The sequence below is a fragment of the Urtica dioica genome, chromosome 12, assembly GCF_054948205.1.
Source record: "Urtica dioica subsp. dioica isolate 48M chromosome 12, U.dioica_male_clone48M_v1_H2, whole genome shotgun sequence".
NCBI lineage: Eukaryota > Viridiplantae > Streptophyta > Magnoliopsida > Rosales > Urticaceae > Urtica > Urtica dioica.
The window spans coordinates 7,651,733-7,679,302 of record NC_142767.1 but is presented as its reverse complement, the minus strand read 5'-3'; the positions used below and the strand labels follow the sequence as shown (position 1 = coordinate 7,679,302).

Genomic DNA, 27,570 nt, shown 5'->3' with positions numbered 1-27,570 from the left:
TGTTTCTGTTGGTATGAGATATATTTTTATATTTATGTTGAGACTTGTGACGTAACCCACTGTCGCAGCTCGTGAACCGGCGACGAGAGGTCGAGGGTCGTGACAGGTTTTGTGGTATCTTTTTATTTTTCGGCTCATCTACGAGGAGACTTCCCTCTAAAATTTTCAAGAGCATATAGATTTTGAACATATGTGATATAGATATAGTTTTGAAAATATTTTGAAAACTTATTTGATTTGGATGGCAAAATATTTTCAAGTTTGAAAGCGAAAACGGTTTTTCAAAATTCAAACTAGTTTTGTAAAATTCAATTTCAATTAAATTTTCAAAAATTAAAACATTTTAATATTTCATATTATGTTTATAATCTTATAAAAAAAAATTTCTCAAGAAAATTTTCTCATTAGACTTCTATAACTCATGGTAGTGGGGCTGAAAATCCAGATTTCTAAAAAACTGGACTTTCGGAACAGCCGCGCACCTCAGAGTACAATTGCCATAACCGGAGGCTCTGATGTCCTTTTGACCTAAAACCGGTGGCATTGGAAAGAGAACAGACATACCTTTAATTTGATTTTAGAATCATTAAATTTCGAATTCTGAGCAGAGAGTTATGCCACTTTTACTACGGTTTTTACTCCAGCTCGAAGAAAACATAAATAATTAAAGTTCGGTCTTTGAATGCGTTAAAAGAATCGAGTGTAACGGAACGTTTTAGGAAGTTGTTAAAGCTTTTATTTGTGTTTTATTGACATGGTAATAATATGGTATAAAAGAAATAACAACAAACATAAAAAGATTCAAGTAAATAAAAGAAACTAGTAAGACAAGAAAACTAGTCACAAAATTTACTCGAAATATTCTCAAACTTAAAAACACGTTTTTCAATATAAAAAATTTAAAACTTTTAGAACTGATTCTAATGTGTTTTAATAACATCCCAAACTCATAGAAAATCAACATGATTTTTAATTTAAAGGCAAGAGCAATAAATTAAAAAAAAATATCTAAGAAAACAATTCTAACTTGTCACAAAATTAAAAAACTTTCGAAAACAATTTTCAAACTCATAATTTTAATTACAAGTACATGCATATCTTTGAGCATAAAATAATTTATTAACCTTTGAGAAGCTTGAAAGTTGATGAGCCTTTGGAAGGTTGAAACGTTCGTCTCCTCTCGCAGCACGTCTCTCTTCTTTCCTCAGCAACTCGAGCAACCACAACAGTTTCTATCACAAGAATCAATCGAGAGAAAAGGAATTAGTGAGTGGGCACTTTTAAACACGACGACTCGAGAACAATTCTCAAATTCGAAAAGCTAAAATTAATAGGTCAAATGAGGACATAGGTGCCAAAACTAAAACGAAAGAAAATTAGATAGAGAGAGGAGAAGTCGGCCAAGTCTAGAGAGAGAAGCTCTCAATCTCTAAAACTTTTGAATGAATGAAATGTGAAGAATGAGGGCTCTATTTATAGGAGAGGTCTCACTTTCAATAAGGTAGTTTCCTCTTCTATAGAATATCACATATTCATGAGTCAAATTTCCTCTTCTTCCTTTTATTTCACACGGCCAAGAGGATCCAAGCAAGTCCTTGGATTTGTTTCCTCTTTTATTTGCTTCTCCCTTGACCCTAGTTGGCCGAAATTCACTTTCCTCTTGGAGGAAATTTGTTTCCTCTTTTTCTTTTGGCAAGTATCTTCATACATTAATGCACTAAATAATCTCCCTTTTTCTTTAGGTGATGGGCGGTCAAGGCTCTCTAGAAGGAGCTTCTAGAAGCTTCTTCATTTGTTCATGACAACACGAGAAAGGTCCATTAAGAATTTTCAATAAAACTCTTATGAAATGAAATTAATCCACAAGGCCCAAACAAATTAACTTGGCCGAGTGGATGTGAGTCATCATATGACCATGTCAAAAAATTTATTTACATTCATTTCATCCTATGTCAAAAAAAGACAAAAATACCATTTTGATAATTTTCGTAAAACTTGTCTCGTTCTTGTTTTGACTTAACTTCTAGTTTAACTATTCTTACTCGATATGATTTGTGACAGTGACCTCATGGATCCAAATGAACAAAGCTTGAGCTAAATACTTGGACTCAAAACTTCACAAACCTTTTCCAAGTTTAGCTTAATGTCAACTGACTCTACTAAAGAGTTGACACTGAGAATCTCCCGGTTCAAATGAATTTATTTTCTACTCAAGAATTCAACTAAATTGTGATGAGTGAATCCACTGAAGTTTATCTATGTTTACCCTTCATGAAGATCATCAGCTAGTCGGGATTTACAAAATTACCATTTTACCCTTCTAGTTGTTATTTCCTCAACTCCTTTGTCGCTTGTGAATAAGTTAGAAACAATGTATTGACGAGGAGCTAACAAGTCACATTGTTTCATCCAAAAGAGTCAAGACTCAATTTGGACACTGGCCAGTTCATTTATTCACATTCCAAGGAACAAAGCATGAGGTGATATACATTGCATTTCAGCAATCTTGTACAAGAATTCCATATCTATGAGAACTTCACAAAGTTACTCATGACATCTTCACAACTTAGTACTTCACCAATAGGTCCTGTTCAGAATCACATAGTGAGTCCAAACTCTGACTTTCTCAAATGAGAATACGTAAGTTATGAAATGGCATGTCTCATTTCAGGATTAAGGTAAGCGCGATGCAATTCATACGTAGTCTTCGAGACATAAGAGGTTAGAAGGTTTGTTCTTATTTTTTCTCTAGAAGTGCACTGGTCAATTCAGTACCTTCGGAAGATACCTAGAAGAACTATAGAGTCTCCAACTCTCAATGCCCCATAACCAGACATCATAGATTCTCCTAACAATCGTATTGAGGTCAATAGTCCTTTGACCCTTAGATTTCGAATATATCGTTTTAAGCAAACAACGAAGAGTTTGTTCATGCAAATCTACATTTGTCTCTTCATAAGTTGTTAAGTTTGTTTATGGACTAAAGACTAAGGTTTTATCATAAAGCTTCAAACATACAAGGAAGAATGAATGAACGTTTCAACTTTTATTAATAAATAAGCAATTATAAGCAAGAGTCTTCGTGATACTTTATTACATCAAATGTACAAAAGTAAAGGCTACAACTCTTCTTGTGGGCACCATTGACAACAGGTGTTGTATTTGCAACTTCCTTATCCTTCTTTCTTATCTTTCCATTGTCCTCACTCTTAGAGCTTGAGGCCAAGTCTATTTTATCTTGCTGTAACATTTCCTCTTACTGAACACAGTATGAGATGAGCTCATTCAGAGACAAGGTCTCTTTCTGACAATTGTAGCTCACCTTAAACTGACTAAAATGTGTAGGAAAAGATATCAAAACCAGATGCACTGGCAAGTCCTCTGAGAGTTCAAGCTTAAGTGCTTTCAGCTTTGAAGCAAGATGAGACATCTCCAGTTTGTACTCCCTTATATTACCTTTACCATTTTACTTCATTGAAATCAGACTTGTCAAGAGTGTACCAATTTAAGACTTTTCGTTCTTCACAAATATGTTTCTCAATATCATCAAGGAATTTCATAGTCGTAGCTATAGGATCGGATATAGTGCCCCTGAATGCTTATGGAATGGCTTTCTTCATGATTATCATGCACATGCGATTCGATCTCTCTCACTTTTCTATTTCCCTCTTGTCATCAGAGGTACTCTTTTTCGTAAATGCTGGAGGAGCTTCAGTTCATATCGCCAAGTCAGGATCGATGACCCCGAGAACAATCAGCAAGTTCTCCTTCCATGACTTGAAGTTTGAGTCATTCAACAAAGGAATTGAGTTGATGTTGGCATAAATATTTTCAAGAGTCATAACCGATACAAAGAACAATAAACAAACAAAACATGTTCAGATTTATTCTAAAACAAAATTGAAATTCAAATATGGTAAATCTCATCTCAAGATATCGTGCATTCCATCAATATTGTGTCTTTGTACAAGAATAATGACTTGTAAGTGATATCTTGGTGCACTAATCAAATACGTACAATAATGAACATATCAAATAATAAATCCTCATTTGGGCCGATTACTATTTACATGTAAAACCTAAGAATCATCACATATTTATTAATACATGCATATATGCAATTAAGTTAAACATTTACCTTCTTTTGAGCCGATAAATATCCATACAAAAATTAAACGTACAAAACTTTTTTATACTTTAAAATAAATAAATTTCCACAAGATAGGCCACTTTGGTGACATGTTGCTTCAATCGACTTATTTTAAAATATATACACATCAAATAATACCAATATTTTATTTAATGGCTTAAAAAAATCGCAGCCCAAACAGAAACTAAATAATGGATCAGAACCCAAACTTTGTGAAAACCTAGAGTTTCATTCCATGACGGCCAAAATTGACCGCCAATCCTGAGTCCCGGAAAACAAGACATCGCTCACATACATAAATATAATATGCAAATAACCATCTATAAATGTAATTACTAAAATCAGTCAAAAATAATTTTTAATTACCATTTATTTTTTAATTTGTTGTAACAAACGTGAATATAAAAACCAATTATATTCCGCATTTATTACCATTTATTTTTTACCATTATGTTAAAACAAATCACACAATCTAGGTCACTTGAAACGTTGGATTTGTAATCTAGCCAATGTTTTATATATTTTAAAATCTAGACTCAGTTAATGACGTGACCTCATTAGTCTAATAATATTTTATGACTGCTCCTAACATTTTCATATGTTAATTTTGGTAAATGGCTAATTTATTGAAATAAACGAATCGTTGACTAGTTCTTTAAAGTTAAATTTAAAATTGACTAGATAATTAGAACGATCTTATAATAATAATAATAATAATAAAGCCATTAATGACTCATGAGAACAAACTTCCACATTCTTTACCATTTATTAATTATTATTTATAAAAACGGATTCGCTTTAATTAAGGAACCAATTTCAATGATTCAATATTTAAACTTGACTTTTTATTTATTTATTTATTTTTTGGTTTTAGAGTGGGTATATATATCATACCACCGTTAGCCTTAATTCTCATATCAATTTGGGTTCCAAGTCTAACCCAACTTATCATTACTTATTTCGGTTTTTTTTTTCTTTTTCTTTTTTCTTTTTCAAATCTAAACTTTGTGTTTTAAAGTGCAAAATCCATATATCATATAATAATATTGAGAATATTAATACCAATAGTTAACATGTCAGCTTACATAGGAGAAATGAAAAGAGCAAATAAAGTTTAACAAAGCGGTAATAGCTGGGTCGCAGCTCTCAGTCGGAGTCGGAATCGTGTCTCCTGCGCTTCTTTTCCTTTTCCTTGCCGTGCTTCCTCTTCTCGTCTCGTCTGCTTTCGCGCCTCTCTCGCTTCTCATGTTTCCTCTCCTCACGCTTCCTCCTTTTCCGACTGCTTTCATCCTCGGAAGACTCTTCTTTGGGGCTCCTCGTCGCTACATTCTGAATCGCAGCCTTTGGCATCTCAGCGGGAACAACGTCCCCCTTGATCGTCGAATGAAGAGTATCAGAATCTACATGAGGACGGTTTGCTCTGCACTCAAAGAAAAAAAAAGAAAGGGTAGTGAATACAAGATTCTGAATACTCACAATTGTAAGAAAAAAATGATAAAAAGTCATTTTTGGTGTGTTCCACTTCCACCTACACTTTTGCCCATCTCGTTTCCTATTCTACCAAACAAGCAAATTTTCATTTTCCTCTCTCTAAATCACTCACTAATTTGCTTCCTTCCTAGGAATAGTGTTGGGTCAAGCAGCCAGATCCAAGGTTTACATGGTTTTCGAGGCGTACGCCTCAATACGTAATGAAGCGTAAGCATCAAGCCAATACATATCGGGTTTAAATGGGCTATATACCTAACTCCCCCAATAAATTAACTAAAGCTTATAAGACCAAAGCCTAGATCAATTTATAAATTGAATTCGTCTTTGGATGAAAAAAGGCATAAGGCTTAGTATGCCTCATCTAAGCCTCACCGCCTCTGCTCAGCAAGGTGTAAGCCTTAGAGGCGTTTTCTCCACACCTCACACGCCATTAAAAATGTGGTCAAATCCATAGTTTGCTTTCCCATGTGATACGGGATTTGAATCTTCATAAGGGATCCGAGTTAAGAAAAAATTGTGAGCACGGAAATTTATCTAGGGAGTTAGTTTTGTGAGTGTGACATACTTTGAGAAACCAAGGCCGTGGACGTGAGCGGCCTCGGAGTGGCCTGCGCCGACATCCTCGGCGGTTGAGCCTCGCTTCACAAGCTCGGAGAACTCGTGCTTGTCGAGCCGGTTGCCCTGAGGCCGGCTCGCCCGCTTCGGAGCTAACCCTAGAGCCTCTCTCATCGCCTGCTCTTCCTCTTCCTTTATCCTTCTGATCTCTTCTTTCGCCGCCTCTATATCTGCGCTTCGAGCACCCTTGTCCCTCGCATACCATGTCAGATCTTTCCCTGGACAAATCAACAAATTTCTCGTGATTAAAACGAATTTATTAAGTGGTTTAACTACTCGTTGGTATCTGAAATGAGATCTAAGACTCTCACGGAGTAGTTTGCAAGGTAGATATTTCAAATAAAACAGCAAAACATACAAGAAAAAAAAGTGCTAGAGTATACAGCAAAGTTTGACTATCAAAATAGTTACCTTTCTGCCATCTTCCAACCGGAGCCTTGACACTGTGGCCGAGATAGTTCTCTCGGTGCTTGTCGGCCTTCACATCGTCCCAACTGAACTCTGTACGTTGCGACAGAAACATAGAAACCCGAAATGTCAAAATCAGTCATATGGGCACACCAAAAAAAAAACTAATATCAAAACTATAAGGCATAACTGCAACTCTTAAGTCTGCCACGTATCAGTGAAAAGATTAGAAACTCTGAACACTCTCTCAGCATGGTAGATTAATTCAATATAAAAATTGTTTTCAAATAAGCTAGTGAGTATTTATGCCCACAAAACACATTTCTTGACCACAACCAAGTACTTTACAGAAGAAAATATGTAGATACAAACAATAACAAATAACTCCCACACGCTGATATAAAAAAGAACCTTCAATTAATCCTTCGCTAAAGATCTTGCTTTTACGCTTCCCATAAAAAAAAACCCCCAAAAAACGATTAGGGATTTAACCAAACAGAATCGAAACTTTTAGTAGCCCCAAACTTGTTTGTTTCTTGAAAAGAGGAAAGAAAGAAAGAAAGAAAAAGAAATTAAGATACACAGTTCTACCAATCCAAAGGGAAAATTCGCAATTAAAAGGATAATCGAACCAGAAACCTAATTCGCGTTCATGGTCCAACCGGTTGTTGGATATAAAAAAAAGAGTGATATAAGATAATAAATAAAAAGAAGAGAAAAGGGGAGAAAGTGCATACGATCTCGGCCACCGCGAACGCCACCTCTAGTGGGATGATACATTTTGGGTCACCACCGCGATTCTTCTGTTTCCCTTCAACTGGATGTGGACGTTAGTTTAAAGTATCTAAGTCATTGGTGTTAAAGGCTAATAATCCTTTAAAGTATCTAAGTCATTGGTGTTAAAGGCTAATAATCCATAGTTGAGAAAAATTGGGGGTAATCTATAGTTGCTTTTTAGAGCAAATAGACCTTCTACTTTTGTAGTTGTGCTATTAGTCCCTAACCTTTATTTTGGAGTACTTTGGTCTAGGGCTGTACAAAACCGAACCGAAAATCGGATAAAACCGATATACAAACCGAACCGAAACCGAAATTTGGAGCCACGTCAGCTAACCGAAATTCGGATTCGGATAACCGATCCGGTTTACAAAACTGGACCGGATATCGGATTTGATTTTGGGAAAATCTGGATATCGGTTATTTAACCGATTTTTTTTAATTAAAAATAAATAGATATTAAAAAAAAGACTTGATCCTGTTGTATGGCGAGAATACATGGATGAAGTGGAAGCACTAAATGATTCTAAGCAAGTTGTTTCGGGTAAGATAATTAATTTGATATTTTATTTGACATATTCATTTGTTGTTTGTTTATTAAAACAAATTTATTTTAAATTTATGTCATTATTATTAACAGATGATGGTCAAGTTGTCATAGAAGAATAAACTTCTCATATATCAACTCATACTACTATTACAACTTGATTATGTGATCTATAAAGGTAACATACAAATTCAATTGTTGTACGGTTTATTATGATCATTAGGGTTGTAATTTTAATTTTATATTATGATATTTACATGTGCAGGTAGTTTGAGACGAGTGTCCTTTTGAATTTTATTTATTTTTACTCAGTTTTAGATTATGTATTGTCATTTTGGAGCTTTATAAGAGTCGTTTGTACTCGTTTTTTGAATTTTTACAAACCGGATTTGAATTTTAGAAACTTGATATCCATTTGATAAAACTGGATATTAAACTGGATCTGAAATTTTACAAACTGGATTACCGAATTTTAAAAATTGGATACTGGACTGGATACTGGATTTAAGAAACCAAATAACCGAATATTCGGATAATCGAATTTCGGTTTTAGACTAAATTGGACCGGATACTGGACCAAGTTTTTAAAAACCGAAAATTCATATTCGGATACTAAAAATGTCAAAAACCGAACCGAACCGATCCAGTTTCACCCCTACTTTGGTCCCTAGCCTATTAATTTAGTAGCTTTCTTGTCCTTTTCGAAGAAAAACTATTTTATTAAAATAAAATTTAACACGTTTAAAAATTAAAGAGTTAATGACACTTTTAGACCATCAACTTTGTCACCTTAACAAAGAAGTGTGGCCTGCAATTGGAAGACTTCATTGTTCTTCGTCCCATCTTACAGTCGGACGCCTGTTTCTCACAACTTTTTCAGGTCATCAACGAGTGGTCGCACGAATACATTGATTTCTTTTCCAGGCCACCTCGAGCCCGAGATAGAAGCGTCAACATCAAGTACTCAAATTTTATGCAAAGCAATGGAGGCAAATTGTACGCGGTCAATACCACCGGCTACATGCTATAAGACAAGCCCATGTACCATGATGTACACGCCTACCACAATGCTTATTGAGCCTTGTAGGCTGATTTAAATTGCATTTTTTCAAGCTCATTTAAATCTAAGTGATATTCCAAAATTACTTAAACAATTAATAACTTATTCGTAAAATACTTTATTACGAATGCGAAAGAAACTGCAACCACGATTCAGTAGTGAGAGTGTAATCCATTATCTAATTATTACGAGCATCTTAATCCATCTTATCAGAGTCACCTTTGGAAATATGGGACCTAGTAACTGAAGCTCCTACAAATCCGAACAAATAGACGAAATCTCTATTTTTCTTATTCATTCGATTCGTCAATCTCGGCATCACTCCACAAGATGAACCGAGACTGCACTCTTCTTGTTATTAGAATTGTATTTAATTAGTGAGTAAAGAGTTGGCACACGCCTTGGTCCTTGTTTATTCGGAGAACTGCTCGGAAGACTTGGTGTCGATCAATCCACGAAAAACGTGAGGAACTCAAAGACCTTGAAGATTGTCAACCGGTGTAGAAATTCAAATATCAGAATTTCAGGTGAGTTTTTCTTGATCCTTCTATTTAGAATTGTTCTTATTAGTTATATATATATATATATATATATATATATAATATATATAGTAGTTCATCAATATGTTTAATTAAAATTGAAACTAGATATGTTGTTCATGTTTACATATAATCTAAATCGTTTAGGATTCTAATTTCCGCATTTGTGAAATATGTTTATTTCTCAACAAAATATTCATTTGTTGGAATCTTTGGCATGACAACATTGACTGATTTTAGCTTTTATTCGGGAATTCTCATGTTCTCAACTTGGGAAAAACGAATCCAATTTTGATATTTACGGACTAAGGTGTTCAAGAGACTCCACAGGCGGAAGACAAGCTTTTCTCAGGAAGTGGCAAAGAGAATCTTATTAAATTGGTAATTCAATCGATCCCTAATTATACTATGGGAACTTTTAAATTGTCGTTTTCAATTTGCCAAGAGATGGAACAATTGTGTACAGATTTTTGGTGGGGTTCCGAAGGAAAAAGAAAAACAAATTTCACTGGAAAAAATGGAAATATCTATGCAAGCTTAAGGAAGATGAAGGTTGGGATTTCGTCGGCTCCAAAAATTCAAACAAGCTCTTCTACAAAATCAAGTTTGGAGATTGGCTAACAACTTGAAATATCCAGTCGGTCGAATTCTCAAAGGGAAACATTTCCCGACATTGTCCATTTTGGAGGCACAAATTTTTGATGGGTGCTCATATATGTGTTGTAAAGTCTAATGTCGAGGAAAGAACTTATCAATCAAGGGTGGCGATGGCGGGTCCGAGATGGAAGGTCGATTAAAGTTTATGAGGACATATGGCTATCCGAGGCTAAACTTTCAAGATTCAATCTCCTAAAACGAAGCGCAAATTGTTGATGGGTGCTCACATGTGTTGTAAAGTCTAATGTCGAGGAAAGAACTTATCGATCAAGGGTGGCGATGGCGGGTCCGAGATGGAAGGTCGATTAGAGTTTATGAGGATATATGGCTACCCAAGGCTAAACTTTCAAGATTCAATCTCCTAAAACGATGGCGATGGAGACGAAGGTTAGCGCTCTTATGTTACCAAATGGCACCTGGAACAAGCAGCTTATACTCTATGAAGATAGGGATCTGACCCTATTGCTTGGCAGTTTGACAACAACAAATCATATTCTACAAGGATAGGTTACCGTCTAGCCAAGAAAGAGGAGACTCAAGCTTCAAACGGGGGCCAGCTACACCAATCTTAGAGAAAAGCAATAGCAATACCCAAACTTGGGTACGACCGAAACTAGGTTTAGTGAAAATAAATGTTGACGCGACGTTCAAAGCGGAAAATATTTTCATGGGAGTCGGTTGATGTATAAGACGCGACAATGAGAGTTTGGAAGCAGCGACGACACGCTCTCAAAGATCAGTTTATTATGCTCTTGAGGCAGAACAACTGGCAATCCGAGATGACATAAGGTTTGCGATCAGACTTGATTTCTCAGAGTACGAGATTGAGTACGACTGTCAAACGGCGAACAAATTACTTGAGCAACGGAGCAGCTCAAGACTGAAAGCAGGGAGTCTAGTTGAATATATTTTAATGCCTCTTTTAATTTTAATTTCAGTTTTTGCTTTACAAAAGGTAATTGTAACTCCTTAGCTAATTCCCTTGCTGCATTCGGCAAGGCGTGAAGAACAAAAAAAAACACTTGGTTCACTGAACCACTTTCTTGTATTATGGATATTTTTTAGACCGAGATGTTAAACTCCGGTAGTCGTAAATTGAAAGCTGAATGTTTCTCTAAAAAAGTGGGAAAATCTTATGTTTGAAATTGCTCCTATGAATTATAAACACAATGATCTAAATATATTTAACGTAATTCATTTTCTAAATTTAAAAACGGTTTATAATAATACATTAAAATTTAAAAATGGTTTATAATAATACATTAAGGAGTAATTCTATAAATTCTCATGTGTAGTAACCACTTGCCCCTAATTTAATCGTGTAAAACATTCACCTTAAAAATCTAATACATTAGAAATTTCATCTATGTTGGCATAACAGATTTACTAAAATACCCCCTCTCAATTAATTTAATATATAACCACCTATAAAAGTATTCATTTAACCTTAATTTATGATAAAATTAAAATAAATACATTTTGATTGTGACGGCGACCATGCCCTATATTCCCCGCTGAGGGTGGTTGTTGAGTGTCGAAAGAGGTAATGCATCTTAGACAGTGCAGATGAAGGAAGGCAAGATTGCCCTTAAATTGACGAAGATGGAGCTTCTCTCTCTCTCTCTCTCTCTCTCTCTCTCTCTCTCTCCCTTGTGAGTTCCGTTCTATATTTTTCTCGAACACAAAGGGTTGAGATCAATTTACAATTTAAGTGGCTCGTCCGACGTTAATTTTTATTGGCAATTAGTCATAAAATTATTCACAATTGTAAATTGGTAAAAGCAAAAAAGAACATAAATTTAAATTAAATTTTACTTTTATTTTTGTTAACTTCCATGAACTTAAGTGACTAATTTCTATTAGATATTGAATGAAATAAATAAATATGTAACTTGTTAAGAATATAAGGTAAAGTTTTTTTACGAAACATAAGGAAAAGTTGTTACTGTCTAAGCTCATAGGGAATTATATGTAATTCCTAAAATTAAAGTGGACAAACAAATAGAGCAATTATTTGAGAAATGGACACTTGTTCCATTTTTAACCGTTGACATTATGCTCCACAAGGAAATTTGAGAAGTCAAGTTTAATGTTACATCACATTTGAAAATCAAGCTTTGTTATGCACTAAACAAAATCAAATCGAACTTTAGGTAAGTAAAACATCTAAAATATCCCTATTAAAAAACTTCGAAAGGATGAGAAAAATGAAACTAAAAGCTTTAAAATTACTAGAAAAAGGAAGAGAAAACCGTTGAAGTCAACATAAATATAAAGACAAAAACTTCGAAAACATATTACCATGACGTTGGTGATTTGATAGCTTTTTTCCTTCATCACTTTAATGGTTTCAAAAGTTTTGCCTTCATTTTTCGAGTAATTTCGAAGTTACTGTGTTTATCCTTCTAATAATTTCAAATTTTTTAACATATGATATTTTAGATTTTTACTTACGCAAAAACTTGATTTTCTTAAAATGTTCAATATAGGGTTTGGTTTTCAAATATTAGGTAACATTATGCTTGTTTTCTCTAAATTTATTTCTACACCAATGTCAATTTGTGGTATAAAATTTGATCTATATAATGGCTGTGTTTGACATAGCTTTGCCTTTTAAAAAAGTGATTTTAAAATAGCTGTACGAAAAAACTGTTGTTTTAAAAAACAGATGAGTGTTTGGTAAACTATTGTAAAATAGATGTAGTTGTTAATAAAAGCTGATTTAGTGTTTGGTAAAATATATATTAATATTTATTTGTAATAATTATTTATATAAAATGTAATTAATAATAATAATAAGATATATTTTGGTATATAAAAAATATATCAAAGTGGGTGTCTATAGAATGTAAAAAATAAATTATAAATTTTGGTGACGTCAAAAAAATTATTTGATAAAAGCATATAAAGATAATTAGAATTAAAAGTTAGTGTAAGAGAAAATAAAAGTTAAGAGAGATAAACTACAAACCAAAAACTAAAGCTACGTATAAAAGCTACAAATAGTAGCTTTTAGTTTTTTAGTTAAAATATTCAAAAACACTTTTCAGCTTTTAGAAAAAACAATTTTACCAAACACTTGAACATGATTTAACTTTTAGAAAAAGCTAAAATCAAGCTTAATAAGCTGAGCCAAACATAATCAATATATATGAGGCGCTTAAAAAAACATAAAATGGAGCCATTTTCACTCATTTTTTTTCTTCTTTAAAAAAACAAGCTATGACGTAGGATCCAAACCCAACCCGAACCGTATTGAGCCAAATAAAGAAAAGGTAAAAAAATGAGTAGGCGTAATTTCTAGGGCACGTTGACCAGAAGCGACGCACTAAACCGACAGAGAAACAAAAATGGCAATGAGATCAGTGCTACTGAGCCGATCCGCCGTGTTGACTCGTTCGATGGAGACGACTCGTGGAGCGACTCGCTACTTCAGCGACGGAAAAGGAAGAATCCTGAGCGAGGAAGAACGCGCCAAAGAGAACGTCTACATCCAGGTCCGTACCGTCTTTCCTTTGGGATCATTTGAAATCATTTCCGATCTCATTTCTGTTTTGCGTTTCTTTGTGTTTTTGTTTTGTAAAGAGAATGGAGAGGGAGAGACTGGACAAACTGAAGCTCAAGGCTGAGCAGGGAAAGGAAAAGGCCCAAAAGGAAAAGGAGAGCGCTGAGAAGGTATTTTTTTTTTATATATATATTTTAGGAAAGTATTCCAAGAATGGTAATGTTTGAGCTAAGAATGGGTTTGAAGCAGATTAGGTCTATTCAATATGTTGTGTGTGATTAACTTTGATATTGTGAGCCCTTGTGTGGGATAGGGATTCTATTAATATGGATGTGATGTTGCTTAGTTCTGATCAAAATATTTCCAATCATGTATATGTGCGTATTAGGGCTGTATAGTGGGGTTATCATGTTTAGATGTGTATTCCTTCTTCCTCTTTCTATCGGTCTCTCTTTTCTGAGCTTCATTATTTATTATAGCCGGACCGCAATGTTGACTAGCATATCAATTTATCTATTTATCTATTTATGCAGAAATCTGAAGGAAGCCATTGAAGCTGAAACTGTGATCTACACGTGAACAATGGAAGTCAAGACGAAGATCTAAATAAAACTGGACACGGTTTTAACCACCTGATGAGTGGTTGTTTGGTTGTACAGACTATATAGTGTTACGGTGTCTGATAAAACCTTTTCATATTTGTTGTGTGCAAATACTTGACGATCTACTAAATCTCTTTCGCTTTATTGCTTTCATCATCTTTCTGCTCGTTTCCTAATTTTTCTCTTCCACTTTTGGACTCGCATCCCATTTTTATTTCATCGCAGAAAAATGACGGCGAAGCAAAATAAGAGTTGTGGATTTATTGATGTTTTAATGGTCTGGTATTTGATGATATCAGTCAATATCTTCAAAGAAGTAGACTAAAATTGAATATCAATATCTTCAACTATGAATCTACTCTTTCCTTCGAAGGCCCTCTTTGGTAGTTGGTAAAAGGAAAAGCCTTGAACATCAATAACATACTGTAATTGATAAAGATAAAATTCATTCCTATGTTTTGACAGAAATTAACATGTCAGATGCTATATATTAGTGTTAGTTGGTTAATTCCCAATCAAGCACTCGGTTCTTGCCTGCTTTTATTATCCTAAATGCCATTTCCGACAATCCTCAGACTATGATTTCTTGTACAAGAAAATAAGAACAGGACAGAGCGGTCGGTTTAGCATCTGGAACTTGCAGCAGATCCAACTCCCGACTGGTAATTCGGAAGAAAACTCTTCGACGGTCTCCAATTCCTGGCTGTAATAATAAATGAACACATAGTATGTAAAATAAAAATATACATACCAATTTGAATAATTTTATTGCCTATGACTCGCATGCTTCGCGTAAGAGATTATCATAATATAGCATTAAAAAAAAAAAAATACCCTCCACCGGGGTGACCCATGTAAACTACTAAGCTGATCAGACCTCCAGGCATTACGATATCCTTTGCAGCTTTCAAAGCCTCGAGTGTTGTTTTTGGCTCTGTGATTACTTTTTTATCGCCTCCAGGAAGATAACCCAGGTTGAAAGCTACAAGCCTGAAAAAGAAATAGCCGAAGTAGTTTCATCTTATTTCATAACCGAAAAGATGATTGGCGTTCCCGGGCCTTGGCTTGACCAAAAGGATGCAAGTTGAACAGGATTATAGTAAGATTCGTTCCGATTTCTTCCAGATTTCGGATAATGATAAAACTAAAGCTGCTCCATCTATATTTTTTGGGATCTGCATTGTGTTTTTTTTTTACTTTAGTATTTGTAACATTTTAGCTTATGGATTTTTAGAAGCTCAATCGTCCCATGGGCGAAATCAAGGATTGTTCAATTTCTCAAACTCGAACCAGTGATTTCTACCAAAGTTCTCCCCTTTGTGTTTAATCAATGCCTTAGAGCTTAAGACGTTTGAACAGTAATCTAAAGCACATGAGGACGATGTTATCCTCAATGATACAAGTACAGAGGCAATCGTGCTATAAGCAACCAAATTTTAAAAAAATAAAAAATAAATAAATAAATAAAAAATACAGAACAGAAAACGCTGAAATTCCATATTTTCAGAATAAATATATACATATATATATATATATGTAGAAGTGTGAAGCCCGGATGCACACCTGGCCCAGCCCATCAACAGGTATTTGGTTCGTGTCGTGTAGGGTGAAAAACGACAGCTTGTAGCAGCCTCTTTTGTGTTGCTCGCTGGAAGTCGTTTTATGCCACACGACTTGAGCCATTGGATGACCAAAGGATGAGCGGCTAGGATTGCAGCAAGGGATATTCGTGAAGATATAACGAGTGCTATCGAAGACCAAGAGTCGGAGCGAGAGTCATTCATTAGTCTTCATCTTTTCTAGGGTTTTCTTCTGGTGAGAGCAATTCAGAGAGAAATTGGGATTCCAGAGTTGTGATCTGTTTTTGTTGAGAGTTCGGTTGAGAATATCTCAGTTCTTGATCGCTGTATTGTTCTGGTTGTTTTCTCGGTCAAAGATTGTATCTCTGTAACAAAACCTTGGAAGTTTGAGTAGTAACCCCGATATCGGTCAGCGAGTTCCGTCACCGGAGCTCAACGTGCACGTAGCTGTGTTTTACAGTGAAGCACGATAAAATTTCTTGTGTATTTTTCGTTCCTTGCAAATCCCGATCCCAAATCGTGCTTGGCCGTCTGAGTGAATGTGTGTTCGATCCAATCGCACAACAGTGGTATCAGAGCATTAGGTTAAACACAATTCCTCTCTTGTCGAGTCTTTTTCTAAACACCATCCCCAAAATTCCCGTGTCTAGGGTTTTGGTCTAGAAATCCTGTGTTCTTGAGTGTTGTACTGGTGTTCGTTCGGTGATCGGTGTCTGTCCAAGAAATTGTCTGCACAATCGGTGGTGTGTTCTTGCAAACTCGCAAGAATGAGTTCTTTGAAGATGGAGTTTTCGGTGTTCGACGGCAAAGGAGACTTCGCCAGCTGGAGCAAGCGAATCCGAGCCCTCCTCTCCCACAACAAGGTCCTCATAGCCCTCGAGCCCGACGAAAAGAAGCGGAGCGAGGACGCCTTGAAGAAGAAGGACGAGATTCTGGAGGAAGCCTACAATCTCCTCATTCTGAATCTCTCTGACGCCATTCTCCGGAAGATCGATGGCGCCGAGACGGCTCTGCAAGTCTGGGAGAAGCTAAAGTCCATCTACTCTGATCAGACAGCCCCTAGCTTGGCGTTCTTGAAAGGTGCAATCTTCAACTACAAGATGGACCCGTCCAAGTCAATCGAAGAAAACCTGGACGAGTTCTTGAAGATGAATCAACTCCTCAAGGGGACTAAGCAATCCCTCGATGACACCAGTCTGGCGGTAATCCTCCTAAATTCACTCCCGGAATCTTTCTCGGTGGTAAAAGATTCACTGCAATACACCGGCACTGTTCCCTCCCTCGATCTGGTTATTTCCGGCCTCAAAACTCGTGAGCTGGAACTCAGAAACCAAAAGAGAAGCGCTGGTTCGAATCTTTTCGTGAAAGATAAGCCTGATCATGCCTCGTCAAACAATCCTCCGAAGGGCAAGAAGAAAGGCAAGAATGCCGGCAATGGCAAGACTGAAGGACGCAAGTGCTTCTACTGCAAGAAAACCGGGCACGTGAAGGACTGTTACAAGTGACTGAACAAGCAGAAGAGTGAGAGCAACGAGACGAATGTGGCAGGCAATAAGACCACGGAGAACAATGTCTTTGAAGTCCTCAATGTCTCAGACAGTATACGCGCAAAGGAGTGGGTTCTCGACTCCGGCTGCACATTCCACATGTGTCCCTACGCAGACTGGTTCTCGGATCTGAAGACTGTTCAGAATTGCACGGTGTACATGGGCAACAACCACCCCTGCAAGGTCAAGGCTATCGGCAGCATCTCTTTCAAGCTTGAGGACAACAAGAACCTGATCCTCACCAACGTGCGTCTTATACCAGAGCTCAAGAGAAACCTCATCTCCCTGGGTACTCTAGACGACCTTGGTTACAAGAGTGTTGCAGAAAATGGACTCCTCACAGTGAGTAAGGGTGGTAAGGTTTTTCTTACAGGAAAGAAACACAATGGCTTGTACATTTTATGTGGTTCACAATGTTGTTTCTCTGCCCCTGTTTCTCTTGTTTCCACTAACACATGAGTCAGAGGGGCCTTGAGATCCTCGGCAAACAAGGTAGTTTTGGTAAGGACAAATTTACCAACATCAGTTTTTGTGAAACTTGTATTATGGGGAAACAACAACGTCTGAAATTTTCTAAGGGAACACACTTATCCAAACATGTTCTTGAATATACTCATGCTGACTTGTGGGGCCCAGATAAGACCACCACTCACGGAGGGTATCGTTATTTCTTGTCTATTGTGGATGACTTTAGTAGAATGGTTTGGACTTATCTTTTGAAATCTAAGGATGAGGCTTTTGAAAGTTTTAAAAACTGGCAGATTTTGGTTGAAAACCAATCTGATCAGAAAGTTAAAAGTCTCAGAACTGATAATGGTTTAGAATTCTGTAACTATTTGTTTGATGAGTATTGCAGTAGCAAGGGGATTGTAAGGCACAGAACTGTCCGACTCACGCCTCAACAGAACGGAGTGGCTGAGCGTATGAATCGTACAATCCTAGAAAAGGTAAGGTGTCTTCTCTTTACATCTGGTTTATCTAAGCCCTTTTGGGGTGAAGCCCTTGCTACTGCCTGTTATCTCATTAACCTAAGCCCCTCTAGTGCTATCAGTTTTAAGTCACCTTTAGAAGTTTGGTCTGGTAGAACTCCCAACCTGAGTCATCTCCGTGTGTTTGGGTGTGCTGCTTATGCACACACCCGTGAAGGCAAGCTTGACCCTAGATCCATAAGATGTGTTTTTCTAGGATACCCTAGTGGGACAAAAGGCTACAGGTTGTGGGAACTAGGAGGTAAGGGCATTAAGATCATTGTGAGTAGGGATGTGATCTTCAATGAGAGTGTTTTTCCTTGCCGTGAGTCAGAAAAACCAGAGAGACCCCAACCTGAAACCCTTAGCAACTCCAGAAACCCCGATAGCATAAACCTTGAGGTGGAGTTGGACCCTAAACCCATAGAGCCTGAACCTGACCCTGAGCTTGAACATGCCGAACCTATAGGGATTCAAGATGGCGAGGATGAACATGTTCAAGTGTACCAGTTAGATAGAACTGATCAAGAAGAGCTAGAGACCTACCAGTTAGCTCGTGATAGGTCTAGGAGAGAGATCAGACCCCCCAATAGGTACTCTTTTGCTGATCTGGTTTTCACAGCCTTAGTGGCTGCTCATGAGATCCAAGTGGTGGAACCGAACAGCTACAAAGAGGCTATGGAATCCAAGGACAAGTCCTTGTGGCTTGCAGCGATGGAGGATGAGATGAAATCCTTAGCCGTAAACCAAACCTGGAAATTAGTTCCTAAACCTTCAGACCGGAAGCTCATAGATTGCAGGTGGTTGTTTAAGATCAAGGATGGCCTGACCCCTAAAGAACCCTTGAGATATAAGGCAAGACTCGTGGCAAAAGGCTTCACCCAACGTGAGGGGGTAGATTTCAATGAAATTTTTTCCCCTGTTGTGAAATACAAGACTATCAGGATTATGCTATCCATTGCTGCACACTCTGATCTTGAGGTGGAGCAAATGGATGTTAAAACTGCGTTTTTACACGGTGAACTTGAGGAAACTCTTTATATGTCACAGCCCGAGGGTTTCCATGATAAGAAACACCCAGATTGGGTTTGCCTTCTTCAGAAATCATTGTATGGTTTAAAACAATCTCATCGCCAGTGGTATAAAAGATTTGATGGTTTTGTTGTGAGCATTGGCTTCCATAGAAGCAATTATGATGCTTGTTTCTATTTTTCTTGTGATACCTACCCTGTGTACTTCTCTATGTAGATGACATGCTTTTGATCAGTAAGTCCAAGTCTAAAATAAAAGAGCTGAAAGACAAACTTCAGTTCTGAGTTTGATATGAAAGACTTGGGAAATGTGAGAAAAATCTTGGGTATGATGGTTGATAGATGCAGGGGAAAGAAAGAGCTGAAGATTCATCAGTCACCTTATTTGCAGAAGCTGATTGACAAGTATGGTCATAGGAATCATAAGCCTGTTCATGTCCCTCTAGCTGGACATTTCTTGTTGAGAAGGCACCAGTGCCCAACAACTCTGTCAGAGATCTCCAAAATGGAGAATGTGCCCTATTCCAGTGTGATTGGGTCTGTTATGTACTCAATGATCAGCTCTCGCCCAGATTTGGCCTTCTCCATATCTCAGCTGAGCCGTTACATGTCCAATCCTGGACATGAACACTGGAAGGCTCTCCAATGGGTTTTGAGTTACATTAATAGTACTATTTTTGTTGGATTAAATTACAAACGCAGATATGAGTCACTTGACCTTGTTGGGTATGTTGATTCTGATTTTGCAGGTGGTAGAGACTCAAGGAAATCAACAACGGCATACTATTTCACTCTTGGAGGAAATTGCATCAGCTGGAAATCGCAGCTTCAACCATTGGTAGCACAATCCACAGCAGAGGCAGAGTATGTAGCACTTGCAGATGCTACAAAGGAGGGTATTTGGCTGCAAGGAATGCTCGAAGAAGCTAAGCTGTTAACAGGAAAGGCCGTGATCTACTCTGACAATCAGAGTGCTATTCATCTCAGCAAGAACCCGATCCACCATGAAAGAACGAAGCACGTGGACATCAGATATCATTTCGTGCGAGACAAAGTGGCAGAAGGTGAGATTGACGTGAAGAAGGTGCCGACAGAAGACAATCCGGCAGACATGGGAACTAAGGTGGTTACGAACACAAAGTTCAAGCATTGCTTGAATTTGTTGTTCATCGGATAAGAAGAAGGTGAGTGAGCGAAGATGGTGACGAGATAATATGCGACTGATATCGAGGAGGTATGCATTCAGACTTCAAGGTGGAGAATGTAGAAGTGTGAAGCCCGGATGCACACCTGGCCCAGCCCATCAACAGGTATTTGGTTCGTGTCGTGTAGGGTGAAAAACGACAGCTTGTAGCAGCCTCTTTTGTGTTGCTCGCTGGAAGTCGTTTTATGCCACACGACTTGAGCCATTGGATGACCAAAGGATGAGCGGCTAGGATTGCAGCAAGGGATATTCGTGAAGATATAACGAGTGCTATCGAAGACCAAGAGTCGGAGCGAGTCATTCATTAGTCTTCATCTTTTCTAGGGTTTTCTTCTGGTGAGAGCAATTCAGAGAGAAATTGGGATTCCAGAGTTGTGATCTGTTTTTGTTGAGATTTCGGTTGAGAATATCTCAGTTCTTGATCGCTGTATTGTTCTGGTTGTTTTCTCGGTCAAAGATTGTATCTCTGTAACAAAACCTTGGAAGTTTGAGTAGTAACCCCGATATCGGTCAGCGAGTTCCGTCACCGGAGCTCAACGTGCACGTAGCTGTGTTTTACAGTGAAGCACAGTAAAATTTCTTGTGTATTTTTCGTTCCTTGCAAATCCCGATCCCAAATCGTGCTTGGCCGTCTGAGTGAATGTGTGTTCGATCCAATCGCACAACAATATATATATATATATATATATATATATATATATATATATATAAGAAAAAACCTATCAAAATATAATCACAATATTAGAGAAGAGAGTACCTGACTGGAACATCTTTGGGAAGAACTTCAGCCATTTTGCTATGACATTTCTCGAAGAGCTTGACAGCTTCTTTCTGCAAATAAAATACATTTAACCCATGACACGACCCACAGCTGAGCTCTAAACTAAACGATCACAACATTGGTTCTTCATTATGGCCTCAACATTGGTTCGTTGAAGAACATACCTTGTTTGGAGTGGCCAATCGGTCAAGCAAATCCGAGGTGCTGTCTAAGGCCTCTCTCTGGATATCGAACCCATAAACACATCCCTCACCGGACTCACCGGAAACCATATTGAGCATCGTTAAGGTGTCGTGACCGTTCCCACAAGTGGCATCGACCACCGTGTCCCCCTTTTGGACCACACACTCCCAAACCCTGAGATAAATCAATTCGGTCATTGACGACGACTGATATTGAAAACTTGAGGAAACGACACAGTCTAGATTCGATTTGTTCTACTTCCTAACTATTTTTCAGCTGAGAATCTTGTTTACTAACACTCGAAGCAGAACAGTATTTCATAATTGGACACAATTGTGAGTGGTTCTTTTTCGCCCTTATGAACTACAAAAATAAAACTATTCCTGTCCGATTCGTTGTATGCAATACTAATTAAAATTATAACAATAATCAACAAAAGATTGAAAAGTAATCATACTTGTGAGCAACTTCAGTGGCCTTTCTCTTACCAAAGATGAAGCTTGTCAAAACATCCTCTACGCCTGATCAAATTCATTACTCGGGTATGTAAATCATGTCAAAATTCATATAACCGAGAAACGAGCAAACAAAATAGTCCACTTTTCTTTTATCCAACCTAAACAAAAATCTGTTTGGTTTATGAGAAAATGCACAAGAGAAAAAGCACAAAGATTTCGAAAGAGATAAGTTAAATGAGTACCGGAAAAAGGAGAGTCCTCTGATTGAGAAACCGAAGTGGAGGAGAAAGCAACACTGGTCAGGGAAGCAGAAATGGCGGAAGCTTCGAATACGTTTCGACGAGAATAACAAGACTTTGTTGGGATGGAGAGAGAAACGTTTTTCATTGAAGAGGAAAGTACTGGTCTGTCTGCGAAGCTTGCGATAAGAGATTTGTGCAATCCTGAGAGAAATCTCAGCGACATTTTCTTTTACCGTTTTTGTTTTCCCTCGCTTCCAAATACAACTGTGTATCTTCTGTGCACTCTCTGTTAGTTTTGTGGTTCTTCTTTGGCAGAGAGTTAAACAACAAGCGTCGACCAGGGCCAAACGATGTCCTTTTGTATCATTGTGGCATCGAATGTTGTCGTTTATTAAATATTTTCATTGTCGGCCAAACAACATTCGACAACATGTGGTTCTTCTTCAGGGCCAAACGATATCCTTTTGTATCATTGTGGCGTCAAATGTTGTCGTTTATTAAATTTTTTCATTTTCGCATCGAATGTTGTCGACCAGAGCCAAACAACATTCGACAACATTGATTTTTCGGAAGAAATCATGCTCATGGCATACTCAGGAGACGTGTAGCCACTGCATTTGAGCACAACATAATGGGAGCCGCCCAAATTAACATGTTGAGAAATTAAAATGTTGAATGAAAATAAGAAAAAGACTTATTACGTTCCGACCAATCGTTGGGTATGAGAGACATTGTGCATCTCCTCGAAAATCCTAGCAAATCCAAAGTCTGATATCTTTGGATTCGTCTTGTCATCAAGGAGAACATTGTTCGCCTAGAGGTCTCGATGTATTACCATTATAAAGGAATTCCGGAGGAGATATACGAGACTCCTCGCAACGCCGATAATAATGTTGAAGCATCTCACTTCTTCTTGAACCTAAATAATTGAAATCAAAGGATTTCTTAGGATGGGATAATCGTTAAAAAAAAAAAAAAAAAAAAAAATTATAGTTCGTGCTAGTTTAGGGAGTGACTTACCAAAGGTAGCACTAGCCAAGCTATTGTTTGGCATGTACTAATAAACGAGCAAGTTCTCGTTGTTCTCCATGCAAAAAACCAAGAAACTGAAAAAGATTTCTGCGTTGGAGCTTGAAAAGTAATTACATCTCGTTCTGAAACTCTCGCATGCCTTGTTTGGAACTGCTATCAGTCTCTTAACCGTTATCTCTATGTCGTATTGCATTATTCCTTGCAAACCAGTCCCTGAAATTTTCAGCCCATAATGTTACATTTTTAGGATAATTAAAATAGATCTATTGAAACTAGGATGACAATTTAGTCCGGACACGAAACAGTTACGACACGATTTAATGCGGATGTGGATCTCAATAAATGGGCCGGTTCTTAATTGGGTCAGAGACGCTAACACGATTAAATAATGGGTCAAAACAACGCGATTACGGTAACATGATTAATATCCAATTAACACGATTATTAAATAATCGACAAGAAACACGATTACGACCCGCATGCAGTGGCGGACCCAGAAATTAAAGTCGAGGGTGGCCGAAAATATATACATGATAAATAATTATCGGTAGTTAATTTTTAATACTTTTTATTTTAAAATATTAATCAATTATTGGTGTTTTCATTAAGAAAAAAAGTTGTACATATACAATATTTAAATATCTTACACAAATTTTTTATTAAAATAATATATAACTAATTTAGTCCGGACACGAAACAGTTACGACACGATTTAATGCGGATGCGGATCTCAATAAATGGGCCGGTTCTTAATTGGGTCAGAGACGCTAACACGATTAAATAATGGGTCAAAACAACGCGATTACGGTAACATGATTAATATCCAATTAACACGATTATTAAATAATCGACAAGAAACACGATTACGACCCGCATGCAGTGGCGGACCCAGAAATTAAAGTCGAGGGTGGCCGAAAATATATACATGATAAATAATTATCGGTAGTTAATTTTTAATACTTTTTATTTTAAAATATTAATCAATTATTGGTGTTTTCATTAAGAAAAAAAGTTGTACATATACAATATTTAAATATCTTACACAAATTTTTTATTAAAATAATATATAACTAATTTCTAATGTTTAAATTAACAAATTATCAATCCCTAAACAAATCTCTAAAATATTGTTTTAACAAATACCCTAAGAAATAAAAATAATCTTAATTTTCAACTATACATGTACAATGTCACTACTCCACTGTTATATAATCAGTTTGTTTTGGAGTTAAAAAATTCCTCTTTTTTTAAAATATAGTTGGATACAATATTCCACTATTTTTTTAGAAGAAAATTCATACCTCACAGCAAATTACTACTCCTATTTCATGATGTTGGTGTTCTGACTCAAGTAAAAAGCAAAAAATAAACTTCTCAATCTGAAGCCTAATCCGCAAAAGTCACGGCAGACTAGGATAGAACAGTAGAGAAGCCAAAAATAATAATAATAATAAAAAATGGAAATACCAAATTACAAGAAAATAATGTTATAATACCAAATTACAAGAATAAAAGACGTTAAAGTAAGGCTTTTTTCAGACTCTTTGGTCTTTTAACATAATATATAATGTTATAATATTTTTTAAGAGCCGAGAAACCAGCGTCCAACAAAGAGATATTAACAAAGAAACATAAAAAAAAAATATAAAAACACATAATTAATTATTTTTTCTCAAAGAGTTAGGGGTGGCCTGGGCCACTCCCATGATCCACGTGGGTCCGCCCCTGCCCGCATGAATATGACCAAACTAATACGATTACAATCCAATTAAAACAAAATTAATATTATATATGTATAATTATTACTATATATAAAAGTGATATATATATAGTTTTGAGAATAGTTAAATTTAACTATTCAGGTAGAACAACATATAGTTTTTCAATCAATTAGATTATATAGAACAATTGGGAACAATAACAATTTAAGAGGAACAATCTTTTAATCATATAGTTGTTTTGTTAATGGTCAATTAGCTTTGAAATCAAAAATATCGTAGATACATATTTAGATTGTTAATAGGTTTGATATGAATATGTTTATTCATTATGAAAGCATAATAACTAAATCAAATGTAAATGTTATATAGTTTTAGCATAAAATGTTATATAATTTTAAGAAGTTATAATGAATTTTATTCAATTTAAATAATTATATTTAATTTTATTTAATTTAAAGAGCCATAACATGTTGACTTTCTAAGCCCTAATCTTTCAATCATATAGTTGTATTATCATCGGGAAAAAAATATTGACCAATCTAGTCTATTGGAACAGGACCTATATAGACCCATGGATCCATACATCTCGTTCGGAAAAGAATCAATAGAATGTCATATAGGCCCGAGTCGGACATCCAATTGCTTCGATTTGAATTTTTGACTTTTATATATTTTATATCGAATGTAAATATTATGTACAGACCAGCCCGTGCTAAAATCATGTAATGATAAGACTTATAAGAGGCCTATGCTATCAATCAGCCCAGCAAAAGCTAAAATCGTCAATATTAAAAAAAAATCACCTATATTAAGATGAAGCCCATTCACCTGAAGATTCGTCACCGAAGAGGACGGTCCCATTCCGAAGTCTCTTGGAATCACGACCCTTACCGAGCGCTTCCTTGATATTTGTGGTTTCCTTGCGATTTAGAAATTGACATTTTCCCCGTGGTTGACCGTTTCGGAGGGATTTTAGGACTTGACGCCATTATCAGGCTTAGGCCAATAGCGACATTTCCTTCGAGAGCAAAGGAAAGGCGGTCACCCATCAATCTCACGGCGCACGCGCTCAGACCTCTCCACGGCGTGAGTGTCGCAAATGTGATGCAAAAAAACCACATCAACACAGAGCATTATCAGATTGTTAATCAATACGAACTATTACCGAAAGTAGACGTTTCACCAATACCAAAAGGAAGTTGTACCTCCAAAAAATATTTACCAAAAAAATAGGAAATTTTATCAACTGCTAATCTCTTCTAATACATGCATGAATGCCTGATAGGAAAGGTAGCCAAAACTAAGTTTGTTGAGTCCTGCCTACTTACAAACCATGTGAGCAAGAACATTGTCACATCTAGAGATACAACACATATTAAATGCGACAAATGGGTCTAACAAAATTTTACAGGCTTCAAACATGCCTATAAATTTCCAATTTGGGCTACTAGCAGCAAAACCCAGCGCCTCCACCAACGCCTTAGAGTCATAGACTCATAGTGAATCCATACCTTGAGCCATCCTTTGTCCTTTTGCACATTTGCACCACTTCCAAAGTGCTGTCGCCTTTCCCAGGTCCACGGATACAAACCAGTAGATTGTCGTCGCCTTTACCTTAAAATAGCCCAACTCATGACTATGTCTTACTTGAGTTTGAACTATTTTCTTAATTTTTCGAAACCTTGGCTAGAATTTTAATATAGGAGATTTAAATGGGTTATATATACAATTCTCCGAATTAATATGCATTGATAGCAGACCTCAAAAAAAAATAGTTGTCCATTGGACTTCGTCCACAAGGCAGACCCTCGAAGATAGGCCCGAAAAACGAGAAGGAAAAAAGAGGGCGATAGAGCAAGACCAACACAAAGGAAGCATAGTCCACTTCCAAAATTTCGATGAGAAGAAGAAAAGGGATTATTCCTATTCTATGACTTGTATCATGATTTTGGACCAAAATCTATTAAACTCAAATAAATCCTAAACTATGACTTAATGAAATGAGTAATTACATATTTATCCTTCATATTTAGTTTATTTTTATTAGTTAATTAATAAAACAAAAACAATTAGTTAGTTTATATTATGAAAACAAACATCATTACAAAAATCCGGAGAGTAGCCTTGGGAATCTTCGACGCTGAAGCTCCTGGGAACGACGGTCATGGCCGCCGGAGAGCAGCCCATGGCCATCCCGGCGGCGGCGACCTCGAAGTGTCCACTGGAACAGCCCACCATGGATTCCGCGTAGAATTTCTGTGGTTTTTAAAGTTAAAAAACAAAGAAAAAACGATTCTCGGGATTCTGGATAATTTTGAAAAGTTTCTGAAAATTTCTGGGTTTTCGTTGAAGACTTATTGACGTTGATGTCAATAAAAATGCATATTTATTGACATCAATGTCAATAAATCTTCAAAGGAATTTTCCAGAATCGTTGAAGATTAATCTTCAAAGGAATTTTCCAGAATCGTT

General features: G+C 36.6%; 3 protein-coding genes across 6 annotated transcripts; 1 reads left to right on the top strand and 2 right to left on the bottom strand.

Moving 5' to 3' along the window:
- Positions 1 to 5,181: 5,181 nt before the first annotated feature.
- On the bottom strand, positions 5,182 to 7,555 carry LOC149378873 (leukocyte immunoglobulin-like receptor family A protein). The gene is made up of 4 exons (XM_089604555.1): positions 7,402 to 7,555; positions 6,668 to 6,757; positions 6,207 to 6,474; positions 5,182 to 5,570 (listed from the first exon to the last, which is right to left on the bottom strand). The coding sequence occupies exons 1-4, from the start codon at positions 7,442 to 7,444 to the stop codon at positions 5,297 to 5,299; spliced, it is 675 nt and encodes a 224-aa protein (XP_089460681.1). The 5' UTR covers positions 7,445 to 7,555; the 3' UTR covers positions 5,182 to 5,296.
- Positions 7,556 to 13,488: 5,933 nt separating this feature from the next.
- On the top strand, positions 13,489 to 14,509 carry LOC149378872 (F1F0-ATPase inhibitor protein). The gene is made up of 3 exons (XM_089603754.1): positions 13,489 to 13,741; positions 13,830 to 13,919; positions 14,283 to 14,509. Exons 1-3 carry the CDS (start codon positions 13,595 to 13,597, stop codon positions 14,301 to 14,303), a joined length of 258 nt encoding a protein of 85 aa, XP_089459880.1. The 5' UTR covers positions 13,489 to 13,594; the 3' UTR covers positions 14,304 to 14,509.
- Positions 14,510 to 14,756: 247 nt separating this feature from the next.
- Positions 14,757 to 22,667, bottom strand: LOC149378871 (S-adenosyl-L-methionine-dependent methyltransferases superfamily protein). Of its 4 annotated transcripts, none has more exons than XM_089603751.1 (6): positions 22,346 to 22,667; positions 22,134 to 22,182; positions 21,627 to 21,819; positions 21,439 to 21,512; positions 15,186 to 15,341; positions 14,757 to 15,054 (listed from the first exon to the last, which is right to left on the bottom strand). In XM_089603751.1, the coding sequence occupies exons 1-6, from the start codon at positions 22,566 to 22,568 to the stop codon at positions 14,928 to 14,930; spliced, it is 822 nt and encodes a 273-aa protein (XP_089459877.1). In that variant the 5' UTR covers positions 22,569 to 22,667; the 3' UTR covers positions 14,757 to 14,927. The 4 variants fall into 4 exon arrangements, with proteins under 4 accessions (XP_089459877.1, XP_089459876.1, XP_089459878.1 ...); XM_089603750.1 differs by having other exon boundaries at positions 22,103 to 22,166; XM_089603752.1 differs by having other exon boundaries at positions 15,229 to 15,341; positions 22,103 to 22,166.
- Between the last annotated feature and the right edge of the window lie 4,903 nt (positions 22,668 to 27,570).

Excerpts from the sequence above, each read along its gene's own strand:
- LOC149378873 (XM_089604555.1), bottom strand. The coding sequence starts at position 7,444 with ATGTATCATCCCACTAGAGGTGGCGTTCGCGGTGGCCGAGATC. Across the intron at positions 6,758-7,401 it reads CGTTCGCGGTGGCCGAGATC|AGTTCAGTTGGGACGATGTG; the intron begins GTATGCACTTTC and ends CGCAACGTACAG. Across the intron at positions 6,475-6,667 it reads GGTTGGAAGATGGCAGAAAG|GGAAAGATCTGACATGGTAT; the intron begins GTAACTATTTTG and ends TGATTTGTCCAG.
- LOC149378872 (XM_089603754.1), top strand. The coding sequence starts at position 13,595 with ATGGCAATGAGATCAGTGCTACTGAGCCGATCCGCCGTGTTGACTCGT. Across the intron at positions 13,742-13,829 it reads AAGAGAACGTCTACATCCAG|AGAATGGAGAGGGAGAGACT; the intron begins GTCCGTACCGTC and ends TGTTTTGTAAAG. Across the intron at positions 13,920-14,282 it reads AAAAGGAGAGCGCTGAGAAG|AAATCTGAAGGAAGCCATTG; the intron begins GTATTTTTTTTT and ends CTATTTATGCAG.
- LOC149378871 (XM_089603750.1), bottom strand. The coding sequence starts at position 22,568 with ATGTCGCTGAGATTTCTCTCAGGATTGCACAAATCTCTTATCGCAAGC. Across the intron at positions 21,820-22,102 it reads GCCACTGAAGTTGCTCACAA|GGTTTGGGAGTGTGTGGTCC; the intron begins GTATGATTACTT and ends GATTTATCTCAG. Across the intron at positions 15,342-21,438 it reads CCCAAAGATGTTCCAGTCAG|GCTTGTAGCTTTCAACCTGG; the intron begins GTACTCTCTTCT and ends TTTCTTTTTCAG.